The sequence below is a fragment of the Onychomys torridus genome, chromosome 8, assembly GCF_903995425.1.
Source record: "Onychomys torridus chromosome 8, mOncTor1.1, whole genome shotgun sequence".
Taxonomy (NCBI): domain Eukaryota; kingdom Metazoa; phylum Chordata; class Mammalia; order Rodentia; family Cricetidae; genus Onychomys; species Onychomys torridus.
The window spans coordinates 64,511,357-64,538,525 of NC_050450.1; the positions used below are offsets into that span (position 1 = coordinate 64,511,357).

Genomic DNA, 27,169 nt, shown 5'->3' on the forward strand with positions numbered 1-27,169 from the left:
CAAGAGGGTGCTGGATCCCCTGGGACTAGAATTACAGACAGAGCAGCCATGTGGGTGCTGGGGAACAAACTCAGGTCCTCTAGAAGAGCAACCAGTGCTCTTAACCACTGAGCCATCACTACAGCCCCAGGATAATTTATTAAAAAGCAAACAAACAACAAACCATCAAGTCTGGAATAGTGGCACACATCTATAATCCCAGCACTGAAGGCTGAGGCAGAAAGATCAAAAGTTCAAAGCCACTGGGTAGGGTGGCCTGTGCCTTTGATCCCAGCAGGAGGCAGAGGCAGAGGCAGAGGCAGAGGCAGGTGGGTCTCTGTGAGTTTGAGGCCCATCTAGTTGACACAGTTTCAAGCCTGCCAGGGCTACAAAGTGAGACTCTGTCTCAAGCGGAAAAAGTTGAAAGCTACCTTGAGTTCCACAGTGAAGTGGCAGGCTACCCTGTGCTATCAGGGGGCTACCCTGTGTTATCAGAGGGGAGACGGTCTTGGAAAGGCAAAGAAAAAAGTTTCTTTAAATGTCAAGACCTTCTATGGTAAGATCTATCAGGACCTGGAAACATGAGCACTCTAAGCAGTTGGTTTGGCTTTTTTGATTTGTTTTGAGACAGGGTCTCTCTCCGTAGTCCTGACTGGCCTTGAACTCACAGAGATTCTCTTGTCTCTGCCTCTCGAGTGCTGGGACTAAAGGCGTGTGCCATCATGCCTAGCTGGTTTGGCTTAATTTGAACATTTGTTCCAATATTAACAACATGATTCACAGTTAATGAAATTTTACATCCCCAGCCAAGGGTAATGTTCTATGTAGCGCTGTCTCAGTCTGGACAACAATTTGTTACCAAATTTAATACAATTACACACACAGTTCACCTCTACCAAGAGTGATAAAAATAATATTTCATTTCTAAAACGTAACAGAGCTTTGAAGAGTGGAACTACCACATGAGCCTCCTGGTCTGTGCTGGACACAACTAAGTGGCGGGGTCTTTATCGTAAACAGACGTGCTGCACCTCAGATGCTAGACTGCAGGTGTAAGTGCTGCTCTCCCACGCCTTCACTAACCCGAAGCCTTCGGTTTATTTCTCGTGGCAAACCATTCATCACTTTTGTCTGCTGCCATTGCCTGTGGAAACAGATGGACAGACATTACTCCAAGTCTGCATTCTCCACCGTGACATTAGCAGGAAAGCCAGTTCATATGTGTGGAGAATGCGGTCCACTCTAAGAGGAGAGCAGTCGCTTGGTGAGTCTCTCATGCTGCTGGCAACAGGGACTGGCTATTGATGAGAGAGCAGGGACTGTGTGTGTGACTCGGGGTCCTGAGAAGAACAAGAGTCTCCAATGCTTATGAGCTTAGTCTGACACCAAGGCTAAATGATGGTGGAGTACTACTTACCACCTCCAGTTCAAGCCCCAGTTCCACCACCAACCCTGTCTGGAAAAGCAAAATAAACAACACAAGCAGCAAATATGGTAACACTTTTTTAAAGGTGAGTTTTGGGGGCTGGAGAGACGGCCCAGCACTTAAGCATATGTACTGCTCTTGCAGAGGACCTGAGATCAGATCCCAGCATCCATGTCAAGGGGCTCACAGTCACCTGTAATTCTAACTCCAGGGGAACTAACACTGTCTCCTGCAGCATAAGGGCACCTGCATGCATGCCATACACACACACACACACACACACACACACACACACACACACACGGTAATAAAAATAAATCTTTTTTTAAAATTGAGTTTTTTTCATGCACTAGGTACTATACTGAGTCCAGGTATGACAAAAGTGACAATGTAGGCTTTGGGGATTTCACTGAACAGCCATGGAATCACACAGAAACGTACTTTTCAAAACAAATATGTGTGCTTTGAGGCATTTACTGTGAATGGCTCACAAGTCCTATCAGATTAAAAGGCAAGGAACAATTAAATGGTTGGAGAAATAGTGTGTCAGAAATACTCATCTACACCAGAAGGAAATGACAAGATAATGTTTACATTAGGAAACAACATATATGCATGTATTTAATTTAGCAATAATGAAGCTGAAGGTGACTGCCCTTAGCAGCAAGCTTCAGAAATGGGACAAGACATGGCTATGTTTCATTTCCATAAAATCTCAGACCTAGCCAGCCTGGTGGTGGACACCTGCACTACCAGCACTCAAGGGGAGGAGTAGGGACATTGCCAGTTCCAGAATAGCCTAGGTTACTTCATAAATCCCTGCCTAATAAGTAATAATAATTTTAGGGCTATCTGATTTACTATTTGGATGAAAACATGAAGAACTTAAACCTTAAAGCAATATTAAAAACAATTCCCTGCCAGGAGGTGGTAGCACACACCTTTAATCCCAGCACTCAGGAGCCAGAGGAAGGTGGACCTCTGTGAATTCGAAGCCAGCCTGGTCTACAGATTGAGTTCCAGGACAGCCAGAGCTGTCACACAAAGATACCCTGTCTCAAAACACCACACCACCACCCGCCCTCCATCCCCCGAAAAAAAACCCAACAGCCTCCCTAGAGCTGGAAGAGTTGTTTCTGTTTAGCAGTCATAAAGCCTGAGGAAAAGAACAATTAACTCTGGTATGAAAAACAACCTCTCCGTTTTAAAGGAGCAGGCTCAAGGAGACAAAAAACCCTTTGGGTGGAGACAAGAATACTTTTTGTTACCATACAGTGCAGTGAGAACAGAATAGGGCTGAGCTAAGGGCTTTCAGAAGATAAAGACGGGCCAGAGAGTAGATAAGGGCCAACCCACAGCAAGCTCAGTCCGTGAAGAAGGGTGTCTGGGAGGCAACAGAGAGCTAGGACATTAGTTTCAAACTCACTGGATTTCAAAGCAGTATCAATAGACCAGAGATATTTCAGCTCTTGGTGAATAACAGCTAACAGAATGAGAAGAAACTATGTCAAAGTGGCTGTGTCTAAAAATCTAAAATAATCCTAGGGCTGGCAAGATGGCTTGTCAGGTAAAGATACTTGCTGCCAAACTTGCAACCTGAATTTGATGCCCTAGACTCACATGGGAGAGGGGAGAACTGACTCCCACAAGTTGTCTCTGACCTCCATCAATGCGCCATGGCTTGCACATGCAATGAATAAATAAAATGCAATAAAACTTCAAAAGACTAAAACTATTATAAAGTAGAAAGTAGGTTCAAAGCAAAACAAAAAACAGTTCTTAGAAGTCTAGCTTGAAGAGCTGGGATATTAGGAGATATCATTATTTCTTATTTATTTGTGTTTGTTTTTGAGGAAAGATCTTTCTATGTATCCCTGGTTGTCCTGGAACTTGCTATGTAGACCAGGCTGGCTTCGAATTTAGAGATCCTCCTATCTCTGCCTCCCAAGTGCTGGGATTATACCCAGCAAGATATCTTTTGCCCCCAGGAAGGACTAGGGTACAGAGAACTGATTATAAAACCCTGGAAGACCTCCATCTAAGTCCCTGTCTCCCATTTACTAAATACCTGATACCCACGAGTGATAATTTTTCTGAGCCTTGGTTTCCTCACAGACTGGGACTTAGGAGAATCTGGAAGCAGAGACTGTACAACCAGCACTTAAGAACAGGTCAAAGCACACCAGGGGTGGCGGTGCACAAATCCAGTTCCAGCACTGCAGAGGCAGGAACTCTTTAAATTCCAGGCCAGCCTGGTCTACATAGTTGTAACAGGGCCCGAGACCTTAGCACAACTGACTCCATGGTGGAAGTACCATTCAGGCTGTAAAACTCAGCATGTAGGGCTGGAGAGACGGCTTAGTGGTTAAGAGTATTTATTGTCTGCTCTTCCAGAGGACCTGGGTTCAACTCCCAGCACCCACATGGCGGCTCACAACTGTCCCTAACTCCACTTCTAGGGGACCTGACACCCTCACACAGACATACATGAAGGCAAAGCACCAATGCACATAAAATACAAATAAATTATAAAGGAAAAACTGAGTATGTAGACAGCACTGCCTGTTAAACACTAAAACATAGGCCTAACCTATCAAAATCCAGAGCTCTGGGAAGGTCTCTAAGTGTACTAGCCTTGTTTTTTGGCTTCTGTAGTCTGCTTCTGGCTATCTGTTCTTGTTAACTGAAGTATGTCAACCAGAGACATATATTTTTGTGCTTAAAAGCTCACCCTGAGAAAGGCTCAGGGCTACACTGTGATCCCAAACCCTCAGTGTACTTGCAGGCCAGTTAATAAAGACTTTCTTAAAGATTTATTTATTTATTATGTACACAGTGTTCTGTCTGCATGTGTTCCTGCAGGCCAGAAGAGGGCACCAGATCTCACTGCAGATGGTTGTAAGCCACCGTGTGGGTGCTGGGAATTGAACTCAGGACCTCTGGAAGAACAGTGCTCTTCACCTCTGAGCCATCTCCCCAGCCCCTAATAAAGACTTTCTATTGGTTTAAACCCATGTCTGAGCAGTCTTCTATGGTGAATACCCCACAACAATAGTGAGTTCTAGGATAGCCAGAGCTACACAGTGAGACCCTGTCTTGAAAAAACCAAAACCAAAAAATAAAAGAACATGTCAAAGCTAGGTATAGTAGTTCACACCTGCAATCTCACTACTAGGGAAGTTAAGGCATGGTGAATGCTTAAGAGTCTGAGAACAACCAAGAAACCAGAGTGAGTTCTAAGCCAGCCTGGGCTATGAAGACCCTGTCTCTAGGAACAAGCCAAGAGGGGTAGGGAGAAAACCCAATGGACGAGAGCACTTGCTCTGCAAGCACGAGGACCCCTGTGAAAAGCACGGCTGCACTTTGCTCTTCTCACGGCACTGAGTCAGAGATGGGAGGTCGTGAGGACTTGCTGGCTGGTAGGTTAGCCAGCTAGCTACCAGAAATTACCAACCTCTAGTTCAGTGAGAGAACCTGTCTCAAGGAAACATGCTGGAGCATGACAGATAAAGACACTCATGTCCTGCTTTGGCTTCTCACACGCACACAAGCAAAATCAAACATGGAGAGAGAGGAAGAGAGGGAGAGAGAGGGAGGGAGAGAGGGAGAGAGAGAGAGTCTTTAGTTGGGCATGGTGGCTTATGTTTATAATTTCAGCAGGGGCATAAGAATCAGGAATTCAAGGTCATCCTCACATCCTCAGCTACATATCAAGTTCAAGGCCAGCCTTGTTGACATAGAGTTCCAGGCTAGCCAGAGCCGCAGAGAGATTTGCTGTCTCAAAAAACAATCCAAAACAAAACAAACAAAAATTTTGAGAGGTGGGGTGCAGGGAGATGGCACAGAGGTTAAAGTGCACTCTCTATGTAAGCATGAGGGACAAGAGTTCAAATCCTCAGGACCCAGGAAAAGCTGATGCAATAGCAGGTATCTATAACCCCAGTTAAGGCAAGATGGAGGCAGAAAGGGAGACTCTCTGGAAACTCAAAGCCAACTGCTGACCTTGGGATCTGAAGGTAGAAGGTGTGGATGTTGTCCTCTGACCTGCCTATACGCACTGTGGCATGTGCAGCCCATATTCACACTCACACGGGTACACACACACACTCACACAGGTACATACACACACACACTCACACAGGTACATACACACACACACACACACACACACACACACACACACACACACCCCAGACATATGCACACAAAGATAAAATTATACATATATGTATATACAGTCTTGATTTTCTTAAAGTACATGGTACTTTAGTAAATTGCTTAATTCCTACTTCCTTTAAATTGCCTTAAATATAAAACACACTTGAGTATTTTAGGGTAAATGCTATGATGCCTGAGATTTTCCTGATAGTCCCCAAGAACAAAGAAAAAAGGAAGTAAGAGTCAGAGGGATGGGAAGGAATGCTGAAGCACTAGGAGGCACAGCTAGACTCTTGTTTGGGTGTATTTGAAATTTTTATTCATGACATATCAAAAAAATCAAAACTATTATACAAAAAATGGACAAGACTCAAATATTTAATTTATAAAAGAAGCAAATTGCTAAGAAGCTTATACAAAGGTGCTATTCACCATTAGTCATCAGGGAAATACAAATTAAAACCCAAACAAGAAACTGTTCTCCACTTCTTAGAACAACTACCAGAATCAAAGAAGCAGAAGCGAAAAATGCCGGGGAGAATGCAAACAAGTACCCTGCACAGATCCAGCAACTCCCCATGTTCCTCCGCAGAGGTGCCTGGACAGGACCAGTCCTGTAATGAACGCTTTCCAAACTTTATTTTAGGGGTCCTGGACTGAACTGGGCTGTGTGCCTGCTAGGCAAATGCTTATCCACTGAGCCTCCCGTCCTGCTGCTCACTTTTTTTCTTTGTTTTGGTTTTGTTTTTTTTTCGAGACAGGGTTTCACTGTGTAACAGCCTTGGCTGTCCTGGAACTCACTCTGTAGAGTGTATTTACTCATTGAGTGTATGTATGTGTGGGGACAATTTGCAAGACTCCATTCTCTCCTTCCACCATGTGGGTCCCAGGGACTGAACTCAAGTTTGTCAGGCTTGGCAGCAAGTACCTTTACCCACTGAGCCATCTTGCCAGCCCAAAACTATTCTTTATCATAGCCAAACTGCCATTTTTGCCGTTTGGAGCCATTATTAAATAAAATAAAGGTTTTGAACCCAAGCACTGAGATACTGAGTTAATCTAGTAACAATTAGTTAGTAGGTAACTAAGGCTACATATTCATTTGTGTACACAATGTGGATACACTGCCCAAAGAGATTATTATTCCTGTTCCAAGTGGACAGAGCAAGCGAACAAGAGATTTCATCATGTCACTCAAAGCAGGGTATAATCTAAAATGCACAAGTTACCCATTTCTGAAGTTTGCATTTAATACTTTCAGACATGGTTGACTGCACATAACAAACTATGAAAAGAGAAACAGGCTAAGAGAGATTCACTTCAGTATAATTATTCTTGTCAGCTGTCCGGCACTTTCCTGTACAGTAAAAGCAATTTCCCTAGGTACTGACCTTAGAGACATGAAACATGGAGCTGCAAGAAGATTAAAACAAGAATGCTCACAGCACTCTTCCTTAAGTAGATAAAAATCTAGAACCAACCTAAACGTTCCCTACCATGGGAATGGATAAACAAGTTGTTATCTAATAAAAGCAATACAAAAGATGATACAAGCAATTACATGGTGGAATCTAAAAAAACGTTATCTTGAGAGAAAGAAACCAAGCACAGAGAAATACCTACTAAATGGATTCATTTTTGGAGTCCAAGAGTAAATAAAACTGATCTACTATACTGAAGATCAGAATGGCAGCTGTCTCTGGGAGAAGCATCAGGGAGATATGAAGGAGGCAGGGTCTCAATTCCACAGGACAGACGGAGGAATGGGCAGCTGCCAGTGCATGGAAGAGCAAAGAAGAGTAGCAGATCTGCCAACCATTTTCCTTCATGATAAAGCTTCAAAAGCTATCTTCTTCTACATATTTTCTATTTTAATTCACAATGACTGTTGTTATGTCTACGGTTAATTATCTTCCATAAAGCACACCACAGTCCCAAGAAATGAGTATTTTTATTTTCTTTATCTCACCATTTTTAGATAAATTTCTAAAGGAACTTTAAGAAATCTAGCTTGGTGGTGGTGGCGCATGCCTGTAATCCCAGCACTTGGGAGGCAGACGCAGGCAGATCTCTGTGAATTCAAGGCCAGCCTGGTCTCCAAAGCGAGTTCCAGGAAAGGCGCAAAGCTACACAGAGAAACCCTGTCTCGAGGAGAAAAAAAAAGTCCAAAGTATCTAGTGAATGTCTGCTTCACAGTAGGTCTACAGAAGTCGGAGTACAACAATGGACTACTGTTTTCCTGATGAAAAATCAGGTTTGATGGGAACAGAAGCTGCTGCTTTTGGTGAAATGAGATCACCAACAATGTCAACAAGAACACTATTTGCTGCCAAGATCTATCGCAGAACAGTTGAAGTATGCATTTCAGACAAGAAATAGAAACTATGTGTAGACAAATCTTTGAAACAGAAATCTAATTAAAGAAACCTGGTGATATAGTCCTAAAACTTAGGAGGCTGAGGCAGGAGGATCACTAGTTTGTACTCAGTTTGGGACAAAAACAAACATCTGGAATCAAGAGGGCATGGTTTGGTGTTTTGTTTTTGTTTATTTTAGTGTATATTTGTGTGCCTGGGCGTTCTGCCTGGCATGCAGGAGCACTTGACAGTCAGAGTGTGTCAGATCCCTGGGAACTGGAGTCATAAGCAGTTGTGAACCACCATGTGGGTGCTGGGAACTGAACCTGTGTCCCCTGCAAGAGCAGTAAGCTCTCTTAACCATGAACCCACGTCTCCAGTCACGGTCTCTTGTCTTTATGAGACAAGGTCTCACTATGTAGCCCTGGTTGACTTGGACTTGCTATGTAGACCAGCTAGCCTTGAATTCGCAGAGATCCCCTACCTCTGCCTCCCACATTTTTGTTTTGTTTTGTTTTCTTGTTTGCTTTTTGAGATAGATTTTCTCTGTGGAGCCTTGACTCTTCTGGCACTAGCCTTGTAGACTAGTAGAGATCCGCCTGCCTCTGCCTCCAGAGTGCTGGGATTAAAGGCATGCGCCACCACCGCCTAGCCCTCAGAAAAGTTTTTTGTTTTTTTTTTTAAGATTTATTTATTTATTATGTATACAGTGTTCTGTTTGCATGTATCCCTGCAGGCCAGAAGAGGGAGCCAGATCTCATTACAGATGGATGTGAGCCACCATGTGGTTGCTGGGAATTGAACTCAGGACCTCTGGAAGAACAGCCAGTGCTCTTAACCACTGAGCCATCTCTCCAGCCCTCAGAAAAGTTTTTAAAAGATGAGAGCTACTGGATTTCTTGGTGTGATAAAAGTAGGAAGGGAGAAGACAGAGAATAATGTCAAATGGAACCCAGATAACCAAACGGCCAAAGACAGCAAAGGGGACGGAACCCAGGAACTTCTACCCACAGAGCTCAATAACAGTGCTCACAGCAGTAGCGATGCCTTCCAGCCAGCCTGGGGCAGTGGGAAGATGGAAACGCTAAGTTCTGTAAGGGGCGATGTGCTAAGTCCTGTAAGGGGCAAAGCAGGTAACATGGAAGACACTGGTCTCTGATTAAAAGTCATCCCGACAGGGAAAGGGACACGTTTCACAGCACCTGGCCCTGTACATCCTTCATACTTTCCTGCTTTGGCCTATAGTGACACCAATGTAGAAATAAGACTCACATCATCCAATAACTTGCTTCCTTTTGGATCCCTCTTAGAAAGTTCTCGAAAAGCTTCATCCCCAACAAAGCAAATTTCATGTCCATCCTATACCAAAAAAGAGAAAAGCAATGTGGAAAAAAAAAAAAGAAAATCTTTGCAGACATCCCCAGGACGGCCTGTCCCTTTGCTAAGCGATACTCACAGGGTCGGCCAGGATGACTACTTGTACTGTCGCCTTCCCTGGGGTATCCAGACTCACAAGAGGAGTCAGGATCAGCTGGTTCTCCCTTTTCATCAACTCTTCTAAGTCTGGCAACTTGAAAAACACAGAAAGGCAAGTGAGCAAGGGTGACATATCACTTCCATAGATGGATTTTATGATCTCAGTGGTTCTTAAAAGAATGGTTAAGCATCATAGCAAAGCCACAATCAGAATGAACTCATGGAAAGGAAGTCCAAGGTTCTTAGCTGGGTTGAAACCAAATGGAGACAGAGCTTAAACAGTCAGGCTGGGCGCCGGAGAGAGGTTCAACAACTAAGAGCAAGTGCTGCCCTTGTAGGGCCAAGGTTCAGTTTCTAGCAACCATGTCAGGGGGTTCATGCTGGTAACTCCAGCTCCAGAGGGAATCCAATGTGGGCGCCTGCGCATACACACACACACACACACACACACACACACACACACACACACACACACACACACACACACACACAAACACACACACACACATACACACACACACACACACACACACACACACACACACACACACTTAAAAAGAATGAATTCTTGAAAACAGACAATTAGGTTATCAAATAGTACCTCTTTCTGAGGACAAGAAAAGGCAATTCTTCCAAAGGCTGCTGCATGATCAACTGCACCCTTGATGCCCTGTAGCTCCAGCTTACACTGAAGAGAAATAAGAAAGTGGGCTGATGCTTTCTGACAAGTCCCATGTGTGTAGTATAAAAGCTCTATCATGCTTGCTAAGATGCTTGCCATGCAAGTGTGAGGACCTCAGTACGGACCCCAGCACCCGCACAAAGCTGGATGTGGTAGCACTGGTATGTGATCCTCCATTCCTATGGTGTGACAGGAGGAGAGACAGGGAGAACCCCAAAACCTACAGGTCAGCTACCATGAACAAAAACTGAGGCAGTATCTGAGTGGTAGTTATTAGTGGGTTTGTTTTCATCTACTCATCCGGATAAACACTGATTTACTGTTAAGAAACCACAGGGCTGCTTTCATGGTAACCAAACTCAAAGGAGCAGACAAGCCGTTCCTCGGCAAGGTCACTCACCTGGTTATCAGCGTAGCCCAGCAAAGCCCTCTGCTTCTCCTCATCCTGCTCATAAATTTTCATCCCCAGGAGATTTGACCAGTAGTTCAAGGACTTCTGGAAATCAGTCACTGCTAGAGTTACTTTTAAAACAGGATCTGTAAGGTAAGATGAATGAGGTCACTTCAGTGGAATGGGCTAAAGTGTAAGAACTGAGCTTAGGAGGCTAGAGGGGGAGTGTGTGCCCAGCATATAAGGCTTTCCATTTCATTTTCCAGCAACTCTCTTCTTAGCTAAAGAATTCAGTTTATAAGGAAAGAATTTTAAATCAATATGGAAAGAAACATGATCCAAATAACTGACAGTAAGATAATCACTTGGTGGGGGAAAGCTACGTTTGAATTAAACAGCAGAATGCATTTCTGACGGTTAAAGGATTAAATTTAAAGAATAAACTAAGGAATATAAATAATTTGTTTTTCATTATTTAATTTTGTTGTCTTGACAACTTAGCAATGTTAACTATTTTATTGCAGGGAAGGGAATTAAAATGAAAAATACTGACAAAAGTGTAAACTAGAAAATTTGTGGGAAAGGATTTGACAGAATGTACCAAAAGTTTTAAAAATGTACTGAAAAAGCAAGTCCATTCTCAGCAACTCAGAAAGCAACTGTGGTTGTGTGAAGGGCTTTTTATCACAAAGGCATTCAACAGTGTTGCCCAGAACAATGAAACACTAGGAAAACAAAACACCCAACAACAGAGGCTGCTTAGTTTCTGTGGAAATGCTGCCGTGGAATTCCTGCAATGGCTCAGGCAGGGTACATTTATATATGTGTATGTATTGATTTGGATAGAAGATCGGGAAGACAGACTCTAGGATGTTCACAGCAGCTATCTTTGGACATATGGGTACAACGTTTTCCTCCCTTCCTCCTTAGCGCCCTCCTCCCTGCTTCCTCCTGCTTTTGTATAGATAATATGTATACTTACCTTCTATTCTAGGGAAAAAAAAATCTGCAAGTGCACATTCACATACACATGTAATTTAAAAAACAAAACCAAAAAATCCCCGGGGAGCTAACACATAATGGAAGCATGTCATATTGTAAGTTGATTTTCTGACCCCCCAACCCCACCTCTGGTGCCAGAGGTTGAATCCAGGCCCTTGCACATCAGACAAGTACTCATCATTCAGCGGCAGCTCCGGCCCTGTGAAGAGGTTTTTCTTTTCTTTCCTTCTTCTTCCTTTCCCTTCCTTTTTTATTTATTGCAACACAGGAACTTTACCTAGGACTTCACACATGCTAGGCAAGCATTCTATCACTGAACCTCTTTTGTCCACATTTTATTTGGAGACTGGCTCTCAGTAAGTTGCCCAGACTGGCCTTTCTCTATAGCCCAAGTAGGCCTTAAGGCCTTACCTTAGCCTATAGCCCTCTTACTAGCTGTGATTATAGGTCTGTGCCACCGGGTGTGGCCAAGGGAACTTCTAAAGAGCTGTTTACAACTACATCTGACTCATCTGACTGTGACAAATTCAGTGTATTTCCCCATGGTTTTCATCACCTCCACCCGTCTGTAGACTAGCAATGCCAAGACTAACCGTGGTGCTTCTCACGGGGCCTCCTCCTGGAAGAGTCAAGTTTATTTTTCTCCACTGATTGTAAAATCATCAAATCCAAGTTCATCAAGAACCTGAGCTCAGTGATAAAATGCTTGCCTACCATGCCTGAGACCTTAGATTTACTCCCTATAACTGAGCAAATAGCAAAAACTCTCCCCAGAGCCAGAAGGGCTGCAAGACAGGCACAGGTGCAGTCCAAATGGACCAGCAGGAAATTAATGCCTCAGATGTCTTAGCAAGGAAAAGGACAAAAGCATCTTTGGAATGTGGAACTCGCCATTACTTAAGTCCAGGCTGAGTACCGCTTATTTGAAACGCTTGGGACCAGAAGTATTTCAGAATTTGGAAAACTTGCATGGGCTTTACTGGTTGAGCATTCCTAATCTGAAAAATCCAAACACTAGAATCTCAAGCTTACAGAGCACATTGGCACAAGCCTGAGACTCCAGCACTTGGAAGGTTGAGGCAATAGGATCTCTGAGTTCTAGGTTAGCCTGAACTATGTATTAAGACACAATTTTTGTATTGTTTTTGAGACAGGGTTTCTCTGTGTAGCCTTCCTCTGCCTCCCAGTCCTAAGACACAGTCTTAAACAAACAAACAAAAATTTAAATCTGCTATTTTGGAATAGGGATATTCAACCTGTATTAAGCAGACAGAGTATATTAAATCTGACCAGAGAGTCATCTGGTAGATTCCAGACAAGACGAAGGCTCCTTCCCAAAGTGAATATGGAAGCATGGAGTTTCACCTGCTTCCAGCATCTCCTACTAGTTCAGGGACTAGCTAACAGCATGAGAGGACAGCAAAGAGAGAAAATCTAGGGTCTCGAGATGGCTGGTCTGTTGAGCCAACTAACCCTCAGTCTTCCTGCTGTGCTGCGAACTTGAAACACCTTCTTATTGTTCAAACTAGTTTGAGTTGGGTTTGCTGTTACTTGCTGCTGGGAAAAAATCCAAAAAAGATGCATTATCTGTAGAACAGAACCAGTCTAGATTCTCTGTAGCTCTGTACTAATGTATACGTAAGGGTTTAACTTCCCAGAATACAGGTGAGAACACTGGCTTGGGAGACACATCCTATCAATGCAGAAAAACTACAGGAGAGAAAGAACTGCACCCCAGCACCCTCCCATCCTCATCAAATGCACCCTGAGCCAGGCTTTTGCCTAGCCTGGTGTAATTACCTGACTGGGGTAGACTTCGATCTTGTAAATAGAATTTATATCCTCCTGGGGCCTCAGTTTCAAAAACTCCTTCTGCAACTTTGCTGAGTGGCCACTCCAGCTTCCTGGCGTTGCTGACAGCCTGGCTGGAAGCAAGTGTGATTCCCTGTGACAAATAACATCCCCATACAGCATTACAGCAGAGCTCTTCCAGGGCAAGAGGAGGAACCCAAAACACCTAAGATTTAATTGGCATTTTCTTATAGGGATTTTAAAGAGGGTTGTTTTCTCCAAATTCTTCAGATTTAGACATTTATAAATCACAGCAAAGAAATTCAAATGTCAGGGCTATGTGACCCATTTAATACCAAAGACAATCTCTTCAGTTTTCAAGATCTAGGCAGAAAAATCATGCTCTTTCTTGGATTGGCCAGTTAACCATTTGAGATAACTTGGACTTATTCACTTATGAGGCTGACCTTGAACCTGGAGCTTTGTTTATTCTAGGTAAGTGCTCTATCACTGAGCTATATCAACAGCCCAATTTTGGATTTTTAAACACAGACACTTTAACTATGAAGACGTTCTTTAAGCAAAGTTCCCAACATCATATAATCCTGCCTCCTGGGAAAGCCATCCTTGCTCACCCTGGACCACTGCAGCTGCCTCTGTTCTGTCTATTGTCTACTCTGGAGCCACAGGCAGCGTATCAAAAGGCATCCTACAGCTTATTCTCAAGCAGCCCAGCAGCTATTTTCCCTGGATGGCTCTTAAAAGGCCAGCATTGTGTACTTTTCCCCTGTGAGGCAGCCCTGGCTGGCCTCAAGAACTCATAATCTTCCTGTCTCAGTTTTCTAAACTGAGATGACAGTCAAGTGCCACCATATTCAGCTGTCATGTCACTTCTTCCCCAACTCCGACCACCTTCCCTCGCCCTCTCCACTACAGCTAATTCCCGCATCTTCTCAAACAGATGCTGGCCGTCCCCTCCACTGAGACCCCTCCCCTGTCCACAGGCCTGACTGCCTTCCCTTCTCTCAACTCGCTCCACTGCCATCTCCTAACAACCTTCTCAGCTTCAAATGTAAAGGGCCATCCAGAGCTGGAGAAATGCTCAGGGGTTAAGAGCACTGGCTGCTCTTGCAGAGGACCTGGGTTCAGTTCCCAGCACCAGGTTGGCAGCTCACAACTGTCCTTAACTCCAGTTCCAGTGGATCCAACACCCTCTTCTGACCTCTTCAGATACTGCATGCACATGATACACATACATACACACAGGCAAAACACTCCTATTTTTAAAATTTATTTCTATTAGTTTTAATTATGTATAGATGTGCATGTCTGAGTATATATGTGTGCATGCAAATACAGGTACTAGTGGAGGCTGGATGTTCTTTTTTTTTTTTAAGCTTTATTTATTTATTATGTATACAGCATGTATCCCTGCAGGCCAGAAGAGGACACCAGATCTCATTACAGATGGTTGTGAGCCACCATGTGGGTGCTGGGAATTGAACTCAGGACCTCTGGAAGAGCAGTCAGTGATCTTAACCTCTGAGCCATCTCTGAGCCCCTATTTTTTTTTTTTTAAAGCCAACTTTGTTTCTAACCTGGACTAGTATAACCGTCTCTGCCTCATGCAGATATGCACTAGGACAGTGATAGTTACCATGAAGTCATTGCCAAGCTTGTAGTCTCCAATGCCATAATTGTATGTCAGTTCTGCAACAAAATGCTCATCCTCAGGCCCGAACCCCACCATTGTTTTACTCCATTTCCCGTCATAAGGCCTGAAAAAAAAAAGGTAATGAACTCAGTGGCCACAGGAAAAATCTGCTTCCTACTTTCGGACACAGAGAGGTGGCCAGTCCCTTCGGGTCCCATAAATTCTAAATACGGATGAGATGACCTCTGAAGGTGCTGACAGCAGCTGTGGACAGCACTTAAGCACCACAACCACGCACTCCACAACCACGCACTCCACAACCACACATGCCACAACCACACACTCCACACACTGTCCATTTGGCACTGACTTAAGGGAAAGATTTAGTTACCTCTAAAAAATGTAGGGAAGCGAGTCCTAAAGGCAGCTCTCTAGTCTAACCTCAGACAATGTCTTTGCATATCAGTAAGCACGCAAATCCTAATGGACCTTGGAGGCTTTCAACTTGCCATGGATACCAAGCTTAGGAGACACTCAGCCATTCTGCTACCCACTGCACGTACTTGTTTGTGCCTGTAGTAAAATATGAAAAGACAGCTGTCTCTGCTAAGATTCCTGGCATAGAGCTCCTTACGCCTTAGGATTCCCTGTTGAGTGGGCCTTGTATTCATGAACTCCTTCGGGAATGCCTGGGTTTACCCTAATGAACTGACTGAAGGTGAGGTTGGATAGCCTGAGGATTTGCCTGGTTGTCAAAAAGACCAAAAGATTAGAACGTTCAGCCACACACACCTTCGAGAAGGGGGTGGAGAGGAAACACTATAAATCTCTGTAAAAACTGTTCAACGGGCTTTGACAAGTTGGTGGGTTGCTGAGGCCATGGAGGTGCTGGGATCATGAAGCAATTGGACGTCCCATCCCTCTTCTCTCCACACCTCTCTGCACACAGCTCTTCTGCTTGGCTCTTCCTGATTTGTATCCTTTATAATGAGCCAGGAAATGTAAACAGTGTTTCCCTGAAGTCAGCAGGAGGGGCTACTATGATTTGTAGCTGGACTCATGGACCTCCAGATAGACAAGGAATTGTTAACCAGTCAGAGAACTGGCTGGAATTTGGAGTACTGGAGAACTAACTGCTTGCTGTAGCTGAAGGGTTGTGTGAAATGCAGAGAGACAAAGCGTGAGTCCCCTTGGTGTTTAGGTAGCTTCCCTGTTTCCTGCCTCCCTTCAAAAATTAGTTATTTATTTCCTGATTTATCCCACTGTCTCATACTCAACTCTGAGACAGTGTGTTCTGCTCGGCGGCTATCACGAACCTAAGATTTTAAGACATGAGGTGCCATACCCATTACATGCAGCTTTGCAGCCTTCTTCAAATTCCTCGTGGCGTAGAACCTGTAAAGAAAGTAGACTAAATTGTAAAGTTTGACTGTTTTTGGAGTGCTGGGGAATCCAAGGACTTGTGTTAGACAAGTGTTCTGCTGCTGAGTGACACTCCTAACCCTTGGTTTTAAAGACTGAGTCTTACTGTGTAGCCCAGTTGGTCTCAAACTATAAGCTTCCTGCCTCAGCTCTCCACATGCTGGGATTGCTGGTGGACTGGTATTGTACATGGCACATTTATACAAACTAAAAGGGCAGAACATAAACGTTGTCAGTTGTCAGTTTTACTAAGAGAAACAAACAGAACTTCCAGATGCAGCAGAGGTAAGAAGAACATCTTAAGAAGGGCAGGTGGCGCACGCCTTTAATCCCAGCACTCAGGAGGCACAAGCAGGTAGATCTCTGTGAGTTCAAGGCCAGCCTGGTCTATGGGGTGAATTCCAAGACAGCCAAGGATACATAGTGACTTGTATTCTCAAACAGGTATGAAATCTCTTTGGGGTAGGAAGCCACCTGTGGTAGAAAAGTGTGTTCAGGGCTGGAGAGATGGCTCAGCGGTTAAGAGCACTGGCTGTTCTTCCAGAGGTCCTGAGTTCAATTCTCAGCAACCACATGGTGGCTCACAGCCATCTGTAATGAGATCTGGCGCCCTCTTCTGGCCTGCAAGGATACATGCAGGTAGGACACTGTATACATAATAAATAAATCTTTAAAAAAAAGGGGGGGGGGGGGTGGGGATTTAGCTCAGTGATAGAGTGCTTGCCTAGCAAGCGTAAGGCCCTGGGTTCGATTCTCAGCTAAGAAAAAAAAAAATTCAGCAATGTAAAAAAAAAAGAAAAGAAAAGAAAAGTGTGTTCAGCACTAGAGAAGTCTGGCTGCAGCGTGTGATGCTGAGCGAGCTGTTTTAGGTTCTCAGTCTCAGACTGAGTGTGAGAACAACTATGTTGGTGAAAATGGATAACCTGTGTAAGCACCTAAGACAGAAGCTAGGATAGAGAAGGCTCTCGGTGTCTCGTTTCTGCTCCCCACTTGTTTCTTTCCCCTAAGACATTGTCTCACTCTGCGGCATGATTCGGCTTTAGACTTCCTGGGTAGTGGAGGCTGACTTTTCATTCTTGAATCCTACTGCTCCTGTTCAAGTTCTACTACTTCCCTCAAGGATTACAAAAGTCAACTTTATTAGCTGGGCATGGTGGCACACCCGTAACCCCAGCACTCTGTGGAGGCATTAGGCAGAAGCATATCAAATTCGAGGTCAACCTGAGCTACTTACTGCCACAACCCAAAAAAACCCACAAAACTTATTCTTTCCTTAATACTACCATAAAAAATAGACCCCTAAAGCATTGCTCTGATGGCACCACAAGCCCCCCCTTACTTCAGCATACAACTCAAAGTGCTTTGCAAACATAGCATTCGAGACAATACCAGAAACAATCCCAACCTGTATGTTCTCACATCCCGTCTCTTCATCTAGCTAAATGCACATAAAATTAGTGTCATTTCCCAAATATCTCCACATCTCCTTTTCAGGTCTTCTTGGTATGTGGAAACCCTACTTTCCAAGGTCGACTTGAATGCAAGGCCTCCATTCATTACTTCCTGATAACCCAGGTTGGCAAATCTCTCCTCTTCTATTTATAGTATAAAAGTAGCTAATACTTTAAGGAACACAACTATCTATGAGTCGAGTACCATCTACACAATAACATGTTTAATCCTCACAACAACCTTTTACTCAACGAAGAAACAGAATAATGACATCTAGTACCACTAAACTCTGACTTTCCATGACTGTTGGTTACAAATCTAATTTCCCACACCATGTGCTCTAAATGGGAACAAATACCAAAGTCACTTGAACCTTTGTTGCCAAACCTTAACATGGTACCCTGAAACAGCAGGTAGGTAGGTATGTGTGTATGTCTGTTTGTCTGTCTGTCTGCCACATATCAGATCCCCTGCAGCTGGGTTTACAGACGATTTTGAGCCACCCAACACTGATGTTGGGAACCCACTTCAGATCCTCTGGAAGAGCAGTCAGCACTCACAAAGGCCGAGCCATCTCTCCAGCCCTTACACAGCAGTTATTTCTACGATTGATCAATTCGTGTTGATTAATTTGTGTAATTCCTGTACCATCTACTACACTAAGCTGGATTCTCGTCGCTACAAACTAGTCTGCACTGGTGTGTTCCCTACTTCCCTGACTTAACAAAAGCTCCGAAATAAACCTCCACATTTTCTTCTAAGTGACTCCTTTAGAATCATAGCGTCTCAGACTCTTTCCAGGTATAAGAAAGAAGACTAGATTCTGACCTCATACTTAAATGTTGGCTGTCCAGAGGAGAGCCAAGAGTAACTACGAAAGAGACCATTCGATCCTGCCCTAACAGGGGATGTTCACATAGTGCGATAGGAGTGCTTGCTTAGCATGCAAGCAAGACCATGGATTCCATTCCCAGAACTTAAACTTTAAATCCCCAGCCCCGACGGAAGCCGAACTTTGAGTTTGCTGATCACACTCAAACGTTTCAAACCAGAAGAGACCGCTCTGCCGTGAACTGGAAGGCACTCTTATAACGTTTTGCCTGCCAATGCTCCTTCACGATGGACTACAAGCTCTCCAAGCCAGGAGTGTTAACACCCATTTGTCAAGGTCTGTAGGCGACAGAACGCGCGTAGACAACACAGCTGGTAGGTCACTGCCCTTTCAAAAGCTTCCCAACCCGAAAACGGGGGGCTCGCACAAGTTGAAAAACGCGCCGTGCCAACCCGGAGTCGTGGGCCTGCCTGGCGGCTGAAGGCACGGCGTCCTCCCTCCCAGGTGCGGCTCGCGCCAGCCCCGCTCGGCCCCGGTCTGCACCTGCATCCCCAGGACATCTCGAAAGAAATGCACCGTCTGGAAGCGGTTCCCCACTTTGAATACGAAGTGCAGAGCTCGACGAGTGGCCATGACTCCCACCACCAAGACAGGAGTCACAGGCAGAGCGCCACGCCCTCCGCCGACCCAGGAAGACCGTCGCGTGACGTCACTAGCACGCGCCAGCGCGAGGTAGCGCGCCGTAGAGCCAAGATGGCCGCTCCCGTGAGGGGCATGTGGGGCTCCCTGAGGCCGCTGCTGCGGGTGGTCCAGACTCGGGACCTCGAGGCGCGGCGCTGGGTCCGGGCGCTGCGGCGCAGCCCGGTGAGAGTGCTGTTTCCCTCCGGACAGGTGGAGGAACGGAAGCGCGCTCCTGACAAGCAGCCTCGCAAGGCGGTCCCCGAGGCCAGTGCTCCGGAGCAGCGACATAAACACCCTCTTGAGACATCCCCATCCCAGACACCTCACACCTGGGAAGAAGCAGGGCTTCGCTATGATAAGGCCTTTCCCGGGGACAAGAGGCTAAGGTGATGTGTTCTTGAGGCTTGTCGGCTATTCCCGCTTCTCTTCCCTGCCGCACAGCGGAGCTTCTGGCTCTTGTTTCTACTGTGCAAAAAAAAAAGTGCCTTCTTTGAGGTTTGTGCCTCCGCCAAGCACTGCTTGTCTGTTAGAACCACATGTGCCCCAAAGACAAGAACGTTAATAATCGCCCTTCTCTGTATCCGTCCACAGCAATGTCATGACAATAGTTAAGTCCAGGTCGTTTCGGGAAAAGCAAGGGAAGATCCTACTGGAAGGTCGCAGGCTGATTGCAGATGCCCTCAAGGCTGGAGCTGTGCCGAAAGTGTTCTTTTTTAGCCGTCTGGAATACGTCAAGGAGTTGCCGGTGGATAAGCTGAAAGGTGTCAGTCTCATTAAGGTGAAATTTGAAGATATCAAGGATTGGTCCGACCTAGTAACGCCACAAGGAATAATAGGTCAGTGACTTACTGTGTATCAATATCTAGAATTTCTTTTTCATACAAGTGTACTATCCTAGACTTTCTTCTTCATACTTGTCTTAAGGCAACACATTTTATTTAAATCCTGGAACTCAATCTGTAGACCAGGCTGACCACGAACTCACAGAGATCCGCCTGCCTCAGCCTCCCAAGTGCTAGGATTAAAGGCATGCACCACCACCACCCGGCTTTCTCGCTGATTTTTATTATGCTTTTTGTTTATTTTTGACAAAGTCTCATGTAATCCGGGCTGGTTTAAAACTCTATGTATCTAAGGATAACTTTGAACCACTGATGCTATGGCTTCCACCTCCTTCCTGCTGGGATTACAGGCATGTGTACCACCATGTCCATTTTTTTGTTTGTTTGTCTTATTGTTTGTTACATTTTACTGACTGGCCTTGGTGGCACACACCTTTAATCCCAGCCCTTGGGTGGCAGAGGCCAGTGGATCTCTTTGAGTTTGAGGCCAGCCTGGTCTACAGAGTTCCAGGACAGCCAGAGCTACATAGTGAAACACTGTCTCAAAAAACCACTTTACTTATTTTGTGTGCATGTGTCAGAAGACAGTTTGGGTGAATCCGTTTTTTGTCTCCACTCTGAGTCCTGGACATCCATCTCCGGTCATCAGGCATGACAGCAGGTCCCTTTACCTGCTGAGCCATCTCAGAGAGTTACTACAGTCTTCTGCTTCTTGCCCAGTTCCTCTCTTTCCCCCAGATAATGCCCTGAAAACTGTATACTTTCAAATACAGTGCAGAGGTCATTAAATGAGAGAACTTTTCATCAAGGAAGCCACTCAGGGTTTTCATTTTTCTAAGCACCCCAGCCTATTTGTGAGGAGAGAAGGGTCACTAGGTAAGTGATTCTGCCCCATCTAAACTTGGCATGCTTCTGCCCTCAGCAGGAGACCTCACAAATGGCTCGCTCTTCATACCCCCACAGCCCGTGCAAATGACTCCAAGGCAGTACTTCTCTGTTTGGAAGTACTTGGGCTGTTTGGAAGAAGAGTCATTACTTTAATGAATTTTTTTTTTAATTTTAAGACAATGCAGTAAAGGACAGCTGTGTGTAGGTTAAGCCTGCAAATTCAGTAAAAGAAAACCCCAGTGGGAAAAAGGAGAAAGAGAAAAAGAAAACATAAACAAAGACACTAGTGTAAAGAGGTCACAGGTAACCAGGTGAGTGCAAAAGATGTTCCCCTCCCTAGTAATCAGGGAAAATGCAAATTAAAATAATGAAATGTGCTGGGCGATGGTGGCGCACGCCTGTAATCCCAGCACTCAGGAGGCAGAGGCAGGCGGATCTCTGTGAGTTCGAGGCTAGCTGGTCTACAAAGCGAGTTCCAGGAAAGACACAAAGCTACACAGAGAAACCCTGTCTGGGGTGGGGTGGGGGGGAATGCTATTTTTTTCTATCAAAGTAGCAAAAGTTAAAAGTAAACATGTCCTCTGTTAAGCAGGCTTTGAGGGAGGAGGCATATATTTATCATTCTAGGTATGGATAGAGTACCATAGCCTGTGAGGAGGGCAGTTCCATGTCATCTGTTAACATTAAGAGTATTCGTGGGCAGTGGTGACGCACACCTTTAATCCCAGCACTCAGGAGGCAGAGGCAGGCGGATCTCAGTGAGTTCGAGGCCAGCCTGGTCTACAAATCGAGTTCCAGGAAAGGCACAAAGCTACACAGAGAAAAACAAAACAAAACAAAACAAAGAGTATTTGTACACTGTATGTTTATTTCACTTACAGGAGTTTGTCCCAGAGAAGTTTTCAGGTATCTGCAGAGAGAGGCCTCTAGATACTCACTGTAGTGCTTTTTTTGAAATGAGGAAAATTTAAATCTTTAACATCAATATGGAAAGAGCTAAACTTTGACACATATTATAAAATATTACAATATTTAGAAAAATACAGTAGCTGCAAATATACTGACATGGTAAATTTTTTAAAGATACATTGAGTAAGATGAGCAGATTACAAAATGAAGCTTTTTTTATTTGCTTATAGATATAGGTTATATAGATGCCAGTTTTTAATTTTAAAATGTTATATGTATGAATGTTCTGCCTGCATGTATGTATGTGCACCATGTGTATGCTTGGGCCTACTGAGGTCAGAAAAAGGAGTCAGATCTCCTGAGACTGGACTTGTGAGCCACTGTGTAGGTGCTGGGAATTGAATCCAGGTTCTCAAGAGCAGCAAGGATTCTTAACTGCTGAGCCAACTCTCTAGCTCCTGTATGTCAACTTTAACATTTGGTTTTGGGTCCTGTAGAAATGCTAGAGATCAGCTCTAAAACTGTAAGCATGCTAGGCAAATGCGGTACCACTGAGGACATCCCAAACCCTTGTTCTTCTGTGTGTGGCAGTGTTGCTTTCTAGATTATGATGGCCTTAACCTCTCAGCTCTCTTGCTTCCCTCCATCTGCCACTACACCCACAGTGGTTTTTGTAGGCGCTGAGAAAGCATGGGAAATGAGCTGAAACAGGTAGGAACGTAGAGTTCAGGAAGGGGACAGTTTAGAAGCAGATCAAGTAGGAAATTTTATTGTTTGAAATTTTGCAGTCATAATGTATTCCTGTCTTATACCGATCAATCCACGTGAGTCTATTAAATGGGTAACAAGATTCATTAAGATATAAATTGAGGAAATACACTCACGAATACAGAACAGAGTAGACAGCTGAAGTTGTCCTCTGATCTGACCAGGAGTGACTCCACCTGGCAGGCAGGAGCAGGGAGAGGGGGCATGTGACCCATCTCAATTCCTAATAAGAGGTCACTAACAACAGCAGGAGCACCTGCCTTTTGGTCGTGGGGAGAACAAATACCATTACACTGTCTTCACTGGGTGTTGTGAATACATAAGAAAGATAATAAACAGAGTCAAACCATTCTTGTGTCCACTCAAGCAAATCTCTTACGTTGTTTCCTCAGGGATTTTTGCCAAACCTGACCATGTTAAGATGACATATCCAAAGACTCAGCTTCACCATTCACTGCCCTTAGTGTTGATTTGTGACAATCTCCGTGACCCTGGGAACCTGGGGACAATTCTGAGATCTGCTGCTGGAGCAGGCTGCAGCAAAGTCTTACTCACCAAAGGTAAGAACACCTTTTTTTTTTTTTTTTTAAGGTTTATTTTATTTTTAGTTATGTGCACATGTGTAAGTCTGTGTGTGGGCATGTGCAGGTACCTACAGAGGTCAGGGGTGCAGGATCCCCTGGAGCGGTAGTTACAGGCAGTTGTGAGCTGTCCACTTGGGTTCTGGGAGTTAAGCCCTCATTTGTAAGATTCTCTGTAGGAGCAGTACACACTCTTAAGTGCTGGCCATCTCTATCTCTCCATCCTGGTAAAAGCACCTCTTCCCCAGTGGTTTCACTGGATGCTTTTAAGTGAGTTGGTTTTCAGGACAGACACTCATGGCTCTGGTTCTTTGATCTTCCCTGGGCTAACTACATGCCCATAAATAATATGCTAAATGTCAGTCCCCTTATCTGTAAAGTGGGAATAATAAGAATCTTCTTCACAGTTGGTTTTTTGTTTGTTTGTTTGTTTGTTTTGAACTGAGGATCAAACCCAGGGCCTTGCACTTGCTAGGCAAGCACTCTACCACTGAGCTAAATCCCCAACCTGGTTTTTGTTTTTTAAGATTACTTAAAATGATGCAAATAAGGATTCAAGAAATGTTGCTTATCTTTTAAAATTATTTTGAGACCTGCTGAGCTGTTTCAGAATTTTAAGTCATTTGGGGGAAAAATAGATTCCAATTTTATGAATGTACATTAATTGTTTATGCCAAATTTAACACTTGGTTTCAGATCCTGTGTTTATGTTGAGTTCTCAAGTCTTCACAGTGTACAAATACCCCACAACACCCTTCCTAACTTCCCTGGAGTTAGGAATTCTGTGAAGGAAAGTTGTCACCAGAGTGATTATGTGTCCTGGTACATCTTTCTTAGCCTTGGGGAAATGTAGTTACACAAGCCACTCACAAATTAGCCTTATTACATGTGTATCTTTTCTCACCAGAAGGGGATTAATAGGCTTGGTTCTAAACATACCTGACTAGCAGTTGAGACATGTCAAAAATACCTCTTATACCCTGGGAGTGCAGGGGAGGGAGCATATCACTCATCAGAAACACCAAAGCTACTATTAAATATAAACTAATAGTGTAGCCATTGCTGAGACTTGCCTGAATTGCTCCTTCAACGCTCCCCTGACTCACTCTAGCAGCGTGAGACCTAGTTACTGGTGTTCCATTTTCAGTCCCTCACTCACTCCATTGTTGAGCGCTCTGATAGCAGAGTGGCTTTGGAAATGTGTTCATATGGCCTATATAGTTTTCACTTGTTAGCATTGGTGTCGGGAGTGGGGAAAGAATAGGACACAGTTGGTATGATGCCCAGTGTCAAGAACACGAACGAGGAGACGGGAACTCTCATCTTTTCCTTACTGGATGAAGGGGTGAAACTCGACAGCTGCTCTCACGAATCTAGTCCCTTCCTTCATCTTGGCCTATGGCCCAGCTCCCATCTTGGGTTCCATGCAATGCATAGGTGGGGTATGTCTAGGCATGAGTCTTTCTCTGTCTTAGCCTCCTCTCCCAGTTGGTCTGAGTGATACTATCCTAAGTCTGACAAGTGAACTTTTAAAAGAAGGAAACCTTGGTGTTGGAGATTTAGCTCAGTAGTAGAGCACTTGCCTAGCAAGTGCAAGGCCCTGGGTTCGATCCTCAGCTCCAGAAAAAAAAGGAAACCTTGTGACAAGGTGAGATGCCCTCCTTCAGCTTGCCTGTGGTGAGAATAGGCACAAGGAGAGGTCAGGATTTGCTGGACAGCCAACACAGAGGCTCTTACTGGATGTCACTGTGTCAGAATAGGCTCCTCTGGCCTCTCGCTGCAATCTGAGAGAGGGCTAGATGCAGGGACAGGGCTACCACCTAGTTTGGGCTCCTGCTTCCTCCTGGATTGCTGCATGAACTTTCCCCCTGGTTTCCCCATTGTTAGTAGAGGGAGACTGCTCTCGTCCAGATTGAACACTGGAGTCTAATGGGTATTTCTTAACAAAAAAACCAGTCAGCTTCTGTCACTGGTTTGCTTAAATCCTTCGGTGGCATATTCTTGCTAAAATTTTGCACTCTTCCGTCTAGTGCACTGTTTCCATTATGCTGGCCACTGTCTGCTCCTGTTCCACCCCACCCTGCCCATCAGGCTTGCTTGCTCACACTCCCTGTCTCTTTGTCCTCTGCCTGGACCTCTCTCCAGCAAGACTCTCTTGTCCCAAAGGAGCCAGCTCAGTGTCTCTTAGATGATTAGTGTTTTTTTCTGGAAAACCTGGCTTTGTATAGAGTTGTCTTTTACCCTATTCATGCTTCTTATTCACCAGTTACCATGGACACTGCAGTCACCTGATTCATTGTCTTTCCAGTACCTTCACCCAGTTGACATCTCGAGTTCCCAGAGGTCCCTGGTGGTACTCTAACCCCCATCGCATCCCCTGCAATGCCTGGCTCCTGTGTATGGAGGAGATGAGTAAAGTCTGTTTCCAGCATTCACAGCAGTCAGTCTCCAGTCCCTTTGCTGGTCAGTGTCATTGAGTCCCAGCAATGGAGAAGACGCTCGTGGGAAAAATCTTAGTTTATCTCCTGGTTAGAATTAAAGGGATTTACTTCAGAGTTCCCTTTGTAGTCTAGGAAGGTTTATAAAGTCCTAATTGTATCTTTTGTTTTCTAGGCTGTGTGGATGCCTGGGAGCCTAAAGTGCTTCGGGCAGGCATGGGGGCACATTTCCAGGTGCCCATTGTGAACAATCTGGAATGGGAGACAGTCCCCAATCACTTGCCCCCTGACACCCGAGTCTACGTGGCAGACAACTGTGGTCTCTATGCTCAGGTTCAGCTGTCTAATAAGATTAGTGACCGTGACCAGGCATGTGACCGACGGTTCCTGAAGTTTCACAAGTATGAAGAAGAGGACCCGGACACTAAAACCAGCAAAGACTGGCTTCCCGAACTTGAGGTCCAGAGTTACGATTTGGACTGGACAGAAGCACCAGCAGCTGTGGTGATAGGTGGAGAGACACATGGAGTGAGCCTGGAATCCCTGCAACTGGCTGAGAGTACTGGAGGCAAGAGGCTGCTGATCCCCGTCGTACCTGGAGTGGACAGCCTGAATTCCGCCATGGCTGCAAGCATCCTGCTCTTTGAAGGGAAAAGGCAGCTAAGGATAAAGGTGGAGGACTTGAGCAGGGACAGGAGTTACCACTGAAGGAACACAGAAATCCTCAGTGGGAGGGGCCTCCAGCTCCTGCTACACTGGAGTGGTGCTAGGAGGCTGGCCAAGGTGATAACATAGGACCAGGAGGTAGGCATTGCCACCGTTATGTGGTTACTGGAAAAATAGCAATTTCTATTAGTTTCTGCTGCTCCTCATTAAATAACAAAGATCAAAATTCTTTTACTTTCTTATATGAGTGTATGTCTGCATGTATGTGCACCACGTGTATGCCTGGTATGTGGCAGAAGTCAGATCCCTTGGAACTATGGTGAGCCACCATGTGGTTACTAGGAACCAAGCCATGTCTTCTGGAAGGGCAGCAGGTCCTCTTAACCACTGAGGCAACTCTCCAGCCCCATCAGAAGTCTTCCTAAGGTCTCCCATCTCCTTTACTTCTGAGGTTGAACAAGGGTAACAATACCAATAGACAGTCGACCCATGGCTTTGTTGTTTTTTTTTTTGGTTTTTCGAGACAGGGTTTCTCTGTTGCTTTTGGAGCCTGCCTGGACTAGCTCTGTAGACCAGGCAGGCCTCGAACTCACAGAGATCCACCTGCCTCTGCCTCCCGAGTGCTGGGATTACAGGCGTGCGCCACCACCGCCTGGTGACCCATGGCTTTGTATGTACCTGTTTTTAAAAACCATCCACTAGGATTAGGCATGTAACTTAGTGGTTGAGCACTCTCCCAGGTTCCACCTATACCATCAGGGCAAGAATAATTGG

The 27,169-nt window shown here is 44.9% G+C and overlaps 2 protein-coding genes across 3 annotated transcripts; one reads left to right on the forward strand and one right to left on the reverse strand.

Moving 5' to 3' along the window:
• Positions 1–660: 660 nt before the first annotated feature.
• Positions 661–19,332, reverse strand: Glod4 (glyoxalase domain containing 4). The gene is made up of 9 exons (XM_036196819.1): positions 19,166–19,332; positions 16,262–16,311; positions 14,920–15,040; positions 13,272–13,416; positions 10,479–10,615; positions 9,998–10,084; positions 9,377–9,490; positions 9,193–9,279; positions 661–1,123 (listed from the first exon to the last, which is right to left on the reverse strand). Exons 1-9 carry the CDS (start codon positions 19,253–19,255, stop codon positions 1,058–1,060), a joined length of 897 nt encoding a protein of 298 aa, XP_036052712.1. The 5' UTR covers positions 19,256–19,332; the 3' UTR covers positions 661–1,057.
• A 14-nt stretch (positions 19,333–19,346) lies between these two features.
• On the forward strand, positions 19,347–26,709 carry Mrm3 (mitochondrial rRNA methyltransferase 3). Of its 2 annotated transcripts, none has more exons than XM_036196817.1 (4): positions 19,347–19,689; positions 19,895–20,139; positions 23,103–23,270; positions 25,905–26,709. In XM_036196817.1, the coding sequence occupies exons 1-4, from the start codon at positions 19,376–19,378 to the stop codon at positions 26,435–26,437; spliced, it is 1,260 nt and encodes a 419-aa protein (XP_036052710.1). In that variant the 5' UTR covers positions 19,347–19,375; the 3' UTR covers positions 26,438–26,709. The 2 variants fall into 2 exon arrangements, with proteins under 2 accessions (XP_036052710.1, XP_036052711.1); XM_036196818.1 differs by lacking the exon at positions 19,347–19,689 and adding an exon at positions 19,696–19,798.
• Positions 26,710–27,169: the final 460 nt, after the last annotated feature.

What these genes read in the sequence shown, in the direction of transcription:
- Glod4 (XM_036196819.1), bottom strand. Translation starts at nt 19,255, where the DNA reads ATGGCCACTCGTCGAGCTCTGCACTTCGTATTCAAAGTGGGGAACCGC. An exon ending in AGCTTGGCAATGACTTCATG is followed by an intron (nt 13,417 to 14,919) that starts GTAACTATCACT and finishes TATTTGTCACAG; the next exon opens with GGAATCACACTTGCTTCCAG. An exon ending in TAGTCATCCTGGCCGACCCT is followed by an intron (nt 9,280 to 9,376) that starts GTGAGTATCGCT and finishes TTTTTGGTATAG; the next exon opens with GATGGACATGAAATTTGCTT.
- Mrm3 (XM_036196817.1), top strand. Translation starts at nt 19,376, where the DNA reads ATGGCCGCTCCCGTGAGGGGCATGTGGGGCTCCCTGAGGCCGCTGCTG. An exon ending in CCCGGGGACAAGAGGCTAAG is followed by an intron (nt 19,690 to 19,894) that starts GTGATGTGTTCT and finishes ATCCGTCCACAG; the next exon opens with CAATGTCATGACAATAGTTA. An exon ending in AACGCCACAAGGAATAATAG is followed by an intron (nt 20,140 to 23,102) that starts GTCAGTGACTTA and finishes TTGTTTCCTCAG; the next exon opens with GGATTTTTGCCAAACCTGAC.